The 12,269-nt window shown below is 43.1% G+C and overlaps 1 protein-coding gene across 1 annotated transcript in view; it reads right to left on the bottom strand.

The window, feature by feature from the left end:
* Positions 1-6: 6 nt before the first annotated feature.
* The window catches only part of Mitf (melanocyte inducing transcription factor), a 206,557-nt gene continuing 194,294 nt past the window's right edge, over positions 7-12,269 (bottom strand). The window contains exons 7-9 of the mRNA XM_029535287.1: positions 8,422-8,557; positions 5,100-5,247; positions 7-850 (exon numbers count right to left, since the gene is read on the bottom strand). Of these exons, the coding sequence (XP_029391147.1) occupies positions 449-850; positions 5,100-5,247; positions 8,422-8,557 (686 nt within the window). The 3' untranslated portion in view covers positions 7-448. The remainder of the gene's footprint in view (positions 851-5,099; positions 5,248-8,421; positions 8,558-12,269) is intronic.

Below are 12,269 nucleotides of genomic sequence, written 5' to 3'. Positions count from 1 at the left end.
TTCTCCTTCTTCAATCATAATCATCATCTTCTTTGTTTTCTTTTTTTGGTTGCTTTACATTCATGTAATTAAACTTTACATGTTAATTTCAAAGGAGGTCACAGACAGACAAAGCTCACACCAAGTTTTCCCCTGAATGAAAACGGACAGACACTTCTCTGAAGAAAAAAAAAAAAATCCCCTTGCTCAGAAAGCTCACACTTTGAGAAATCAGTTCGCAGATACTGCACGCTGAAGGTACAATACTTAGGAGGCCTTTGTAGTTGTAAAATAGAATATACAAGTCTGGCTCACAAAATTCTAAAAATAAAATATATCCTGGGCTACTGATAAAGCACGAAAAAATTCATATTAAAGGAAAATGATCAAGAAAACCTCTTCAGGTAAATTATAGTCTACTGAAGAAGGGAGGGAGCAGTCCGTGCAGAGGCAGAGCGGGGTAGGCTCGCTAACACGCATGCTCCGTTTCTTCTGCGCTCATACTGCTCCTGCGGCTACTTGCTTTTGAAGCTCCTGGCGACACTGATGACAGCAGTGGGTCGGTGACGCCAACAGGTGAGAGGGCATCGTCCATCAGGATGTCTTCCAAGTTTGAGCCCATCTTCCTGGGGATGCTGTAGGCCGGGCTGCTCTCCGGCATGGTGCCGAGGTTGTTGGTAAAGTTGATGGTACCATCCGTGAGATCCAGAGTCGTCGTACACGTCAGGTCTGCCGGGTGCTGTACAAGTTCCTGGCTGCAGTTCTCAAGAACTGGTTCTTGCTTGATGATCCGATTCACCAGATCAGGCGAGCAGAGGCCGGTGGATGGGATAAGGGAAAGTCCATGCGCTCTAGCCTGCATCTCCAGCTCCTATGATTAAGTCAAAGTCAGACAGTTAAGTAAGCTGTGTGCCAGCAACATTGAAACTGTGCAGGCAGTGTTAGGTGTGGTGACCCAAATCCATGAACTATATATCCCCATTAGTGTCTCTACCTAAGGTTTTGGAGGAGAAGCCAGTTCTAACAAAGGGGCCACTGTGGCGTCCATCTTGATGACTGGGGGTACCGCATGTCGGATGACATATAGTGACATGTGGAGCTCTCTAGTGCTTCTATTCTACTGTACTGTGAACCTAAGACTGCTTTTAATGACTGAAGTCTATTTTCTATTTTTAAGACATCAGACCTGGAGACAACTATAAAGTTTCAAAGCAAAGCTTGCTACTTTTCAAAAATAAATTCTGCATTTCCCAAAGATGGGTGGTATTAGAAGTAGAGGAAATATCCTTTTAGATGGTATATATTTTATTATGAATTACAAATAGAAACACTCTTACAAATATCAATGATTAAGACAAGGATAAGCACTTGAGTCAGACTGGCCAACATCAAAAAACAACACAAAACAAAACCAAAAACCACCTACAGCAAATGCTGGCAAAGGTGCTTGCTGTGGGGAGACAGGGACCCTCACTACACCGGTGGGGAAATGTGAACTGGTACAGATACCATTGACAGCCAGTGTGGGGCTTCTTCAAAGGACTAGAAACAGAATTACCCCATGGCTCCCCCCATTCTACCCCTGGGTACTTTCTTGAAGGGCTCTATGTCAGCAAACATAGAGATGCTGGCACGTCCATGTCTGTGTGTGGCTGTGCTGACCACAATGGCCAGGGTTCAGTCAACCTAGATGTCCCCATCAACAGATGAGTGGATAGGGGAACCATGATATGCCTACACAAAAGAGCTGTATTCAGTGCCACAGAAACACTGAAATTGTTTGCAGGGAAATAAATGCAGCTGGAGATCACGGAGTGAAATAAAATAAGCCCGACCATGGCAAATACTGTTCTCTCTCACATGTGGAACCTTTAAAGCTTGTATGTACGTGTTAAGACATGACAGTAGAAGGGGCCTCTGCAGGGAAGGATAAAGAGGACAGAAGGAAACTGGGTGGGACTAGGCAGTAGTGGGGCATGGTAGATACGTGAGCAAAGTCTAGGATACACATGCATGAAAATGTCATGGGGAAGCCCATCTTTTTGTATAAGGCACGTATGCTAATAAAAAATATAAAATAGGAGCTAACAGAAATAATGCTGAGCAATGTGTAATATGATGTTATATAAACTGCTTGGGAGATTTTTTTTAAGATTTCAAGGGAAATGGTGATGGTTTCTCAACAACTACCAAGTGCCAGACGGTCCCCTGATTTAGAATGATTGTGCTACACACATTTTGATAACCATTTTCAGTGATACTATGCCTCACAGTTTTCAGTCCCCAGTTTCAGGGCAAGTGTGTTATACACATTTCAGACCCCAGTTTCCACATGAGTGTGTGCGACACACTTTTCAGTCTCCACTTTCACGGTGACTGTGTACAATGCATACTTTTTTGGGGGGTGGGTTCAAGGCAAGGGTTTCTCTGTGTAGCCCTTGCTGTCCTGGAACTCACTCTGTAGACCAGGCTGGCCTCGAACTCAGAAATTCGCCTGCCTCTGCCTCCCAAGTGCTGGGATTAAAGGCGTGTGCCACCACGCCCAGCTTCAATGCATACTTTTTGGTTGCCTCATAGTACTGCAAAATGGGTTGCTGGAGGGACTGTAGTGACAAGGGCCTCGTGAACATTGGCATGGAATGGGAGGTAAAGGGCAGCTTATCTAATCTAATGCCAAGGTTTCTATCAACCGTGCAGTATCTAGTAGCACTGTCCACTAGTAACTAACTTAGTAAGGGTTGGAGTCCTAAAAATCAAACACCCATTAGTAAGATGTTATGACATAAATACTCAATATTCTGTAGGCATTTCTTCTGGGTTCTAGATGGGATGAAGTTGCTAAGACATCAATGGTGACAGGAAGTAAAGTTTAGGGGGTTGAAGCAAACGTTCTCCAGGTTCTGAATGTACAACCAGAGTTCCAGGAAATGTGACCCACCTCTCCCTAGCAAAGGGGGATTATTATCTTTTAATTCAGCAAGGAAGTTCTCATCTATAACATGAATACTTTCTTAGCATGTGCACTTTCTCACTACTGGCTGAACTTTGCTCTCAAGTCCATGGACTGGAGTCCTAGCTCCAGTACCTCAGCTGTGAGTAGAACTCATACAGAGTCTTTGAGACACGATGAGGGTTAAGAAAAATCCAATCCCGCTGACAGGGCTGATCTTAGACTGAGAGCCACCAAGCCAGTGAGAAAGTCAATCCCTGTTATCTAACCTCAGCTGCTCAGTGGCCTCTGTCACAGTGGCATTAGCTGACTGACACACCCTGTGAGTCTGTGACTTCTCAGATCTCCTCATTTCAAGGTGCCTTAGAACCATGTCATTCCCCCACCCCACCCCCCATGCGACTTCTGATGAATCTTCATACTCCTAAAGTGAACATCAGGGATTCCCTATGGATACCTCAGTTTTCCTTCTGTATGTTAATGCCTACCAATGTTTGTGATAAAACAACATATTAACATAAAATACAGACATGAAGTATGTCCTTTGGATAGAAAAAGCACTTTGCACATGACATGGCCTCTCAACCGGGCCAGCAAGAGTGAGGAAAACCATAGCTGATCTGTGTTCCAATGGTTGGATCTCTGGGCCCCTATTCTGCAAGCAGTATGAGTCAGAGACCCAGAGCGTGTGATGCCAGATGTGTGCCTGCTCCTTCAGACCAGCTCCAGAAACAAACCTCCCCAGGTATCGCGCTGAAGCCCAGGGCCATTTAATAAAACCATTCCCCTGATAATAAGGCCTCCTGCTCTTTCTTCCATGAAGATTTCTGCATGCACCACTGAGACTGAAATGAAGGAAAGGCCCCAGGCCTTGGCTGAAAACACAGGTTCTTGTAACTCCACACCAACACGAAGAGTAGCAGTGCAGTTTGTCTTTTCAAAAAGAAATAAGCAAATAAATTAACTAGGGGAGACGCAAACATCTTACTGTACCCCCCTGTTGTCTAACTAGAAGTGTTTATCAATAAATTAAAATAGTTTCTAAATGAGCTGTTAAATCTTGTGGAGAGCTCTGAGGCCTTATGGCACTGTAGAGCCTGCATAATTGATTTTTTTTTCCCCTATAACATAGAAAAGTGGTAGAGCCAGCCTCGCAGTCAACAGAAGAAAGCCAAACGGGCACTGCCATGGAATTCCTAAGGCCCAAATTCCACAACATTCATATTTAAAATGAATATGTGGGTTGGGAACCTCTACATAAGACACAGCTTAGCTTCTCCTTAGAAAAACTGGCTATATTTTAATAATTTAATAAGGAAATAACATAAGCTACCTTACAAATGGATACACTAAATACCAGGTATTAAATACCTAAGGCCATTTTATATAAGAGATGTAACATAAGACAAATAAAAGATTAAAGGTGAAGAAGGAGGCATGTGGGAGGGGAAGAAAGGTGCTTAGTTTACATCTAGCCCCTGTTTAACCTCCTGGATTCTAAAGACTAGGCGTAGAAGAGGACCACCTTCTGCCTCCTGGCCCCATGGCTAAGGATCGGTGCAGCCATAGCAAATGTGTTGTTAACTTGTGGGGAATGTAAAGTGTTCAGGAGCACCGGGAAGACGGGTGCTCAATAACCGTGATATACACCCTCAAGAGGAGTGCACTGTAGAATCATTTACACTGAACACCCAGCCAGGAGTACTAACTTCTGCCTGGGTGAGGCTTCTCTGATATCCAGACCCAGACAGCACGTTATGACCTTCCTGGCTGTAAGAAGTATCTACATGCCTCGTATGATGCTTGGGGGTCAGGGTAAGATGAGAAGTCCCCAGCAAAAGTGACAACACTGTAAGGGAACGAGCCATTTAACAGACTATAATTCAGAGGGCTGCCAAAAAAAGCCCTTGACCTGGGCTCAACCTCTGGGCAAAGAGCCTGCAAGCGACTCAGATTTACCAATCTGCACACGCCGTCCAAGAGTGGCTGCAAATGTGCCATCGATAGTTTGGAATTGTCAATAATGTTTTACCAGTAGGCAAACTCACAATTATGGAACCAACAAACAGGAAGGGCTACCTATATTAAGACTGTCTCCAGCACCCTCAGGGCTCACCACACTGCCCTTCCTATTGTCCTGAAATCAGTTCACATGGCAGAGGGTGGATACCTGTACTCGGAGCAGCAGGTGCCGGTTAGCATGCTCCAGCTTCTTCTGTCGGTTTTCAAGGTCCTTAGCTCGTTGCTGTTCCCGTTGCAACTTCCGGATGTAGTCCACAGAGGCCTTGAGAATGGTTCCCTTGTTCCACCGCATGTCTCTGTGATGAGACAAGACAATGGACCCTTTCAGGAATTAGGAGTTCAAAGAAAATTCAGTATTTGATGTATAGTTGGAAAGGCAATTACAAATAAGTTATGGCCAGATGCCATTAAGTGCTCACCCCACATTGGCCACTGGTCCCTTATTTGGTACATAACATTTCACTTTCTCCTGCTGAACACCTTACATAAGGTGGAGACATTGTGCAGATGTTGAAACCAGTACAGTACAATTCCATCTAGATCACAGACCTCTCACTAGGTGAAATCAATTATTTAATTTATGTGTGTGGATTATCGTATCTTATGTATAAACTGCTTTAAACAGTTGTATATACTTGGGACTATAAAGACTTAGTCACTGGGCAGGATAACTGAAGTCCTGTGAGAATCCACCACTTGTTAATGGTGTGAAAATACCATCTTCAATTTTCACCATGAATTATTATGGGCATTATCTAACCTCTCTCTGTATCCATTTTCTCATCTGTGAAATGATGCTACTATGTGCTTTTGAGCAGTCTTGTAAATGAGTAATTAAATCAAAGGAGATGCTTTACATGAACTTGAGAATATCATTCAATACTGGTCCAAGTACTGTGTGTAAGTGTTTAACACAATTATGGCAACTACCATGGTTAGAAACCTGGTAAGATACTGCTCTGGATTTCCAATCTCAATGGCTACCAACAGTGTGACTCTCAGCTTCTTTACTGTGGCACAGAGTACGAAATGTGGATAAACTCTGGTCTAACATAAGCCAGGGCCATCTGGGAAGAGGAAAAAGCAATTCAGAAAATGCCTCCCTCAGATCGGCCTGTAGACACATCTGTGGGAACGTTTTCTTGATTAACGATGGTGGAAGGTTGTCCCAGACGTAGGTGGGCTATGACACCTCTGGGAGGATGGTCCTGGGAAATATAAGACAGGAAGCTGAGCAAGCTTTGTAGAGCAAGTCAGCATTTCTGTATGCCTCTGATTCAGTTCCTGCTTCCAGGTCCCTGCCTTGAGTTCCTTCAGTGATGGACTATGATTGGAACATAAAAGCCAAGTAAAACCCCTCCTTCCCAAGATTCTCTTCGTCAATATTTTTATCACAGCAGTGGAAAGCAAACAAGAAAAAAGTTACAGTAAAAATCTTTGAGTACCCCAGAACAAACAAATGGAGAGTGAACTACATTTGTGGAAGTAATCTTTCCAGTTCCTTCAGTAGACAACTGTCACAGTGATGATGACTATAGTGATAAAATAAAAATCTCTCTGAGGTAAATAGAACCATCAACCCCATCACCTACAGCAACTAAGAGCTGATCAGAAGTGTCATATGGAATAGGTGAGGGGCAGGCCACCTGGTCACTGGTCCTCATATGGGCTGGCTGAGGAACAAAACAGGCATTCTCCAAGGAGAATAGCTACAGCTACCCAGAGAAGACCCTGAGGTGGGTCCCTGATGTCAGAGCACCAAAAATGGGAGCCCAGGGAGGTATCCCAAGATACTCAGAGTGAGCACTGGGACCAATTCTCAAGGCTAAAAATTGAAATCAACAAACACTGTAGCAGCCAGCCAGAAACACCACTGAAATGGACCATGCCTCGCACAGGCCACCAAAGGGAGAAGCCAGAGTCGGGCTTCTCAAGCCGAGCTATTGGCCACTCAATTCTCAAGACTCATTTCTCTCAGGCATCTGGGGGTATGCCTACTTGAGACTCAATCAATTATGTTTCTTGGCTAAATTAGATTCAAATGTTGCATTTTGGGTAATTTAGAGGAGTCTTTATTCCTGGGCAAGTATATGCTAAAGTACACTCGTTCTGGGGAAGGAGCTGTGCCTCTAGGTACAGGCAAAGTGTGCCTCTAGTTCAGTTCCGAGGCACACTCCAAATACCAAGTTTGGAAAACCCATAGTGCAGTTTTATCTTAAGACAATGTCTGCCAAGCAATCTCCGTATCAGCCCCCTCTGTAAACACGTAAGCATTCCATTACAGTGGGGGAGACATGTAAATCCAAGCTTACACTAGAGTCCCTTAATTTCATAATCTGTTACTGAAGAGATTTGCACACTACAGTCTTAAAAGAATATGCTAAAAAAGGGGAAAGCTGATAAAGAAGAGGAATTGGGAATTCAATTTCAACTCTCATGCAAGACTGACTATAGGAAATGAAGGTCACAGCCTTTAGGAGGATAAATTTGTGCAGCACAATGGAGAAGCTGGATGTCTTCAGCTTGAAAATGCCTCTCCTTGAAGCCTGGGAAACCAAAGTGTTAGAAGACAGAAATGGCTGCACATTTATCAAAACCACCTCACAATAGGTAATGGTTTTATTTTATTTTGCTACAAATTCCCCGACAATAATGTGAGTCGTGAATTTAATAAGCCTTGAATGAATAATGCTTGATTGCATCTTTACTTTTTATTAGATAGCTAAAAGGTCATATTCAAAGGCTAATTTCATAGAATGCCTGTGGGGGCCATTAAAATATATACATCCCCCCCAGCTCTTCATCTCAAATGGGCCAGTTTCTAATGGATAAAAATTGTATATTTGTTGACCAGTTTGCTGACGTGGCAGTTAACGTGGTAGGAAAGATAGAAAATTATCTGTTAGCTATTATCTCCAAGAGAGGAAAGGAGGCAGAGAGGACCAAAAACTGAAACAGAGATGAGCTGACTTGTAGTTTATAAGGGGATTAACCGTTGCTTCCCCCCACCCCAATTGATAAAACATACAAAGACTATGCAAGTTTTCATAAAATCTATTGACCTTCTGCCCTTCCAGTATCATTGAACTTGATGTTTCCAGGGTCTGCTCATCAATGCCCATTTAGAGATGCTATGTAGTTGGGGTTCCTACATGCCACACATCTTGCCTTAACAACTATTGGGATCATGTGTGTGTGACCATGAAAGCCTGCCTCAAGCCCCAAGCTCAAAATTTTCTGCTGAGTTCTCCTATGTCCATAAGCCCTACTGCCCACATTCAAAGCTAACTACCTCAGCTCGCACAATTCAGTACATTTCTCTTGAAATTTTAGTTTGGTGAAATTAAGCAGAGGAAATGCTTAGAAAAGGAAGCGGGGGGTGAAGGGAGAGAGAGTTCTTTAATTTCTCATATGAGAAAACGGAAAGATGCGGAAGTAGATGATGCAGATGAACATGCAATTGTACTCACGGATCATTTGACTTGGGGATCAAAGTACCTAGCTCCTTAATGCGGTCGTTTATGTTAAATCTTCTTCTTCGTTCAACTTCAAGAAAAGAGCATGGGAAAGGGCCGTTAGCGACCGAGGCACACCCGTTCAGCATATCTCATTAAAGGCATGTGCACACTGACGTCACCAGCCAGGACAATGGAAACTTAAGCCCACTTCACCCTGAGCGTATCTTCCTTTTTGCTACTGGAGGGGAATGAACTTCTAAAAAGAGATGAGCTGCCTTTGGAGTTCCCTCCTTTATGAAGCTCTTAGGCAGGCAATTTCCCACTTCATTCTGTCATGGCCCTGAAACCAGGGCAGGGTGCTCAGTTGCACATCAAAATTGGGCACATCTGTATTGTACTTGTTTAACTAAAGAGAAAACAAATTTGCGCTCATAAAATGTGCACAGATCTGTAATGACACAATTAAAAAACATAGCAACAATAATTTAGCATAACTTGGGCAGCACACACCTGCTCATGCACAGCAGCAGACTTACTTTAGATGCTGAAATTTGAATTTTACATAATTTTTCTGGTCACAAGATATCACTTTTGTTTAGATTTCTTTTTACCACTTAAAATAATAAAACATTTGGTTTTGCTCATGAGATATATAAAAACTCCTCTTTTAGCCCAGGACTGACAAAAATAAATATACACGTTACATATGTAATTTTAGATTCCTTAGTGGCCAGGCTAAACTAGTAAAAGAAAAGACATTAAATTAACTTTAATATTCCATTAAATCCATTTTCTATAGGCCATTATCATTTTAACAGGTAATGAATATTAAAAAATTAAATTAGAAGGCACACATTCTTTTCTTCACACTAAGCTTTCAAAATCAAAATATTTTACACTTGAGCATATTTTTGTATGCAATGCAAGGGATTAATCCCAGGGCTTTGCACATGCCAGTCAAGTGTTTCACAGGTCAGCTCCCAGACCAGCACAGCCCAATCTGGACTAACCACAATTCAGATGCTCTAGGCATTAACTGGCAAGTAGCTACCACACTGGACAGCACACATCTATACCACACATCCTGCAAGCATCCTCACCCTGTACTCTATACCCACCAGAACTATCACTCTCAGGGTATGGTTGAACTAGCAAGATAGTAAATGTTTTCAATTTACCTAATGTAAAAAATGAATTCCAAATAAGTTAAGGTCTAATAAAATAGGTTTACTTTCAGTACCCTAATATTTTATTTACATTTGCCCCCTAATATTTTGCATATGTAGATAACTAATGCTATTCATAATTTTCCCAATACAAATTACCATTTGCTTTAGCTGAGTAATTATTCCAATGATTAAATATATTTATTTATATTATATATGCACACAAATATATATCCATATATAATGCTAATTCCTATTATTAGAATTCTAGAAATATAAGAAACATACATAGAAACACTACATAACAGTCAATGGTGCTGATGAAGGGAATTTTAGACACAAGATCTCACAATTTTCAGCTCAGCTTTGCCGTACCTCAGGCTAAATGGTGACTGACCTCATTAGTATCGACATCCTTTCAAATGTCTAGGTTGGAACCCTGAAATCGGCTCCATGCCACTCTTCCTCCCATCTTCTTCATCTATCATCTAATACCTTCTGTCGTTAAAATATTTCCTGACTCTATGTTCCAGCAACTCTCCTGTTTCCTGTCGTGGAACGCCACCCCTTGTCTGGGTTATCATAACCGTCTTCACTGGCACCCGAGTCCCACAAACCCACTGCACCCGCTACCATTTGACCAGGGGGAGGGGCTCCACTAAGTCCCAAGTGAGGTCATATCAACCTGAACCCTGCCCCCATCACTTCCTATTTTATTGAAGGGAAAGTCACATTCTTGAGGAGTCCTACAAGGACCTGGTGGCCCTTCCCTGCCCTGCCCATGTCTCCCTTTAGTCCCCGTCCAGTGTGACAGCATCTTCTCTGGCAATGGACCTGTGCTCTTCAGCTGATGGATTCACTGATGCTGTTAGTCCCACATCCAAGGCAGATATGCACTGGCCGTCTTCCTCTGCTATCCCCCCTGCCTAGAACACTCTTACTCCAGACCCCAAGGAGCCATCGCCTCCTGTAAGTAGCAAGTCAAATTCGCCTATATGAGTTCCCAGGCCATCCTCTTATGACCCACAAACCCCATGCCTATTATTCTCCACCCAGAGAACTCTGAATCTCATATGTATTGTTCACCTATTGTTGGTCACCTTTGCATCCCAGGCAACGACGTGAGCTGGCATGGAAAGCGTAACAAGAGTCGCTTTGCTAAAATATCCCACAGCCACACCTGCCTTCTCTCACTTCCCTGCATGCCTCTAATCCCGCTGTCACTTCCCTGCGTGCCTCTAATCCCGCTGTCACTTCCCTGCATGCCTCTAATCTCGCTGTCACTTCCCTGCGTGCCTCTAATCCCGCTGTCACTTCCCTGCATGCCTCTAATCTCGCTGTCACTTCCCTGCGTGCCTCTAATCCCACTGTCACTTCCCTGCATGCCTCTAATCCCGCTGTCACTTCCCTGCATGCCTCTAATCCCGCTGTCACTTCCCTGCATGCCTCTAATCTCGCTGTCACTTCCCTGCATGCCTCTAATCTCGCTGTCAACATTTAGAGATGACACAGCTACCTTTCGGGTAGAATTTGCCTCTTCAAACAGTTATTATAAAAGTGATATGACTTTTTAAAACTTAGTAAAAAGAACACCCTAAAGTGTATGAAGCTAAAGGTCAAAGAAACTCTTAACATTACCAGCATCTACATGCCTGGGGCAACTATCACAAACAAGCTGGTTTCTAGATCTTAGCCAGTGGACTCACAAATTCAAATAGGTCCATCCCTCTAGTGTGCTTCCTTTCTTAATGGAGTGTAATATCTACTGTTATCCTTCTTGTTCGTCTCAGTAACTAGTATGTGCTATCTGACATCTGAACATGTCTACCAGTAGAAAACACATTTGTCCAACTTGCTTCTACAGAAAGTTCCTTGTATCAAACTGGAGCTCAATAACCTGTAGTGGTGGAAAGAATAAGTATTTTCACAAGCTAAATCCTAGAAAGGCAGGGCTGAGTCAAGGTCAGCAGGGCCCTGAGAATTACTTCCCAGGAATTAGCCAAGACTTGAAGGTGGTATTCACAGCTCCCCAGCTGAGAGCTGAGCCCATCTGCAATTTACTGACAAAGCTGAGTGAAGGCTCTGTGGGGACCTGAGACCAAGGACCACGGTTGATGGGATCCAACTTCACTTCCAGCTTCATTTCCAACGTCTCAGTTATGTGATGCTCTGATACTACCTCATTATTTTAATTCTAAGGAGTTTTAAGAGAAAGATGGTCTTTGGGTAAAATTATTAGGAGTCTGGGGGAAATTTTTAGGCCGCAAGCTCATATCTTTAGTTTCAAAATGAGAAAAGCCTCTCCCATGGGAAGGGAAGGTAGGAGGGGTGGTGCTGATGTGAGTCCGTACCTAGGCCATGCAGCCCTACCAGCATCTCTCAGTACCAGCACAGAGAGGTCCATATAATGTTCCCAGGACAACAGGAGTTGAGAAAACTGGCAACAATACAAAAACACAGTGGCAAAATGGCTAGGAATTGAGTTACAATGTAGAATAAAAAACTATGTGGCAGTATTTAAGAAGTTAACAACAAGTTCTTAATACACACTGCTCAGGTAAAACTAGATAAATAAAAGGCAAGCCACTGCAGAGTATGGACACTGGCACCAGGCCTTAGAGCACACAAAGCAATGCTTTTCTCTCTCTCTCTCTCTCTCTCTCTCTCTCTCTCTCTCTCTCTCTCTCTCTCTCT

Source organism: Mus pahari, chromosome 2 (assembly GCF_900095145.1).
Source record: "Mus pahari chromosome 2, PAHARI_EIJ_v1.1, whole genome shotgun sequence".
NCBI lineage: Eukaryota > Metazoa > Chordata > Mammalia > Rodentia > Muridae > Mus > Mus pahari.
This window is presented reverse-complemented; position numbering and strand designations above follow the sequence as displayed.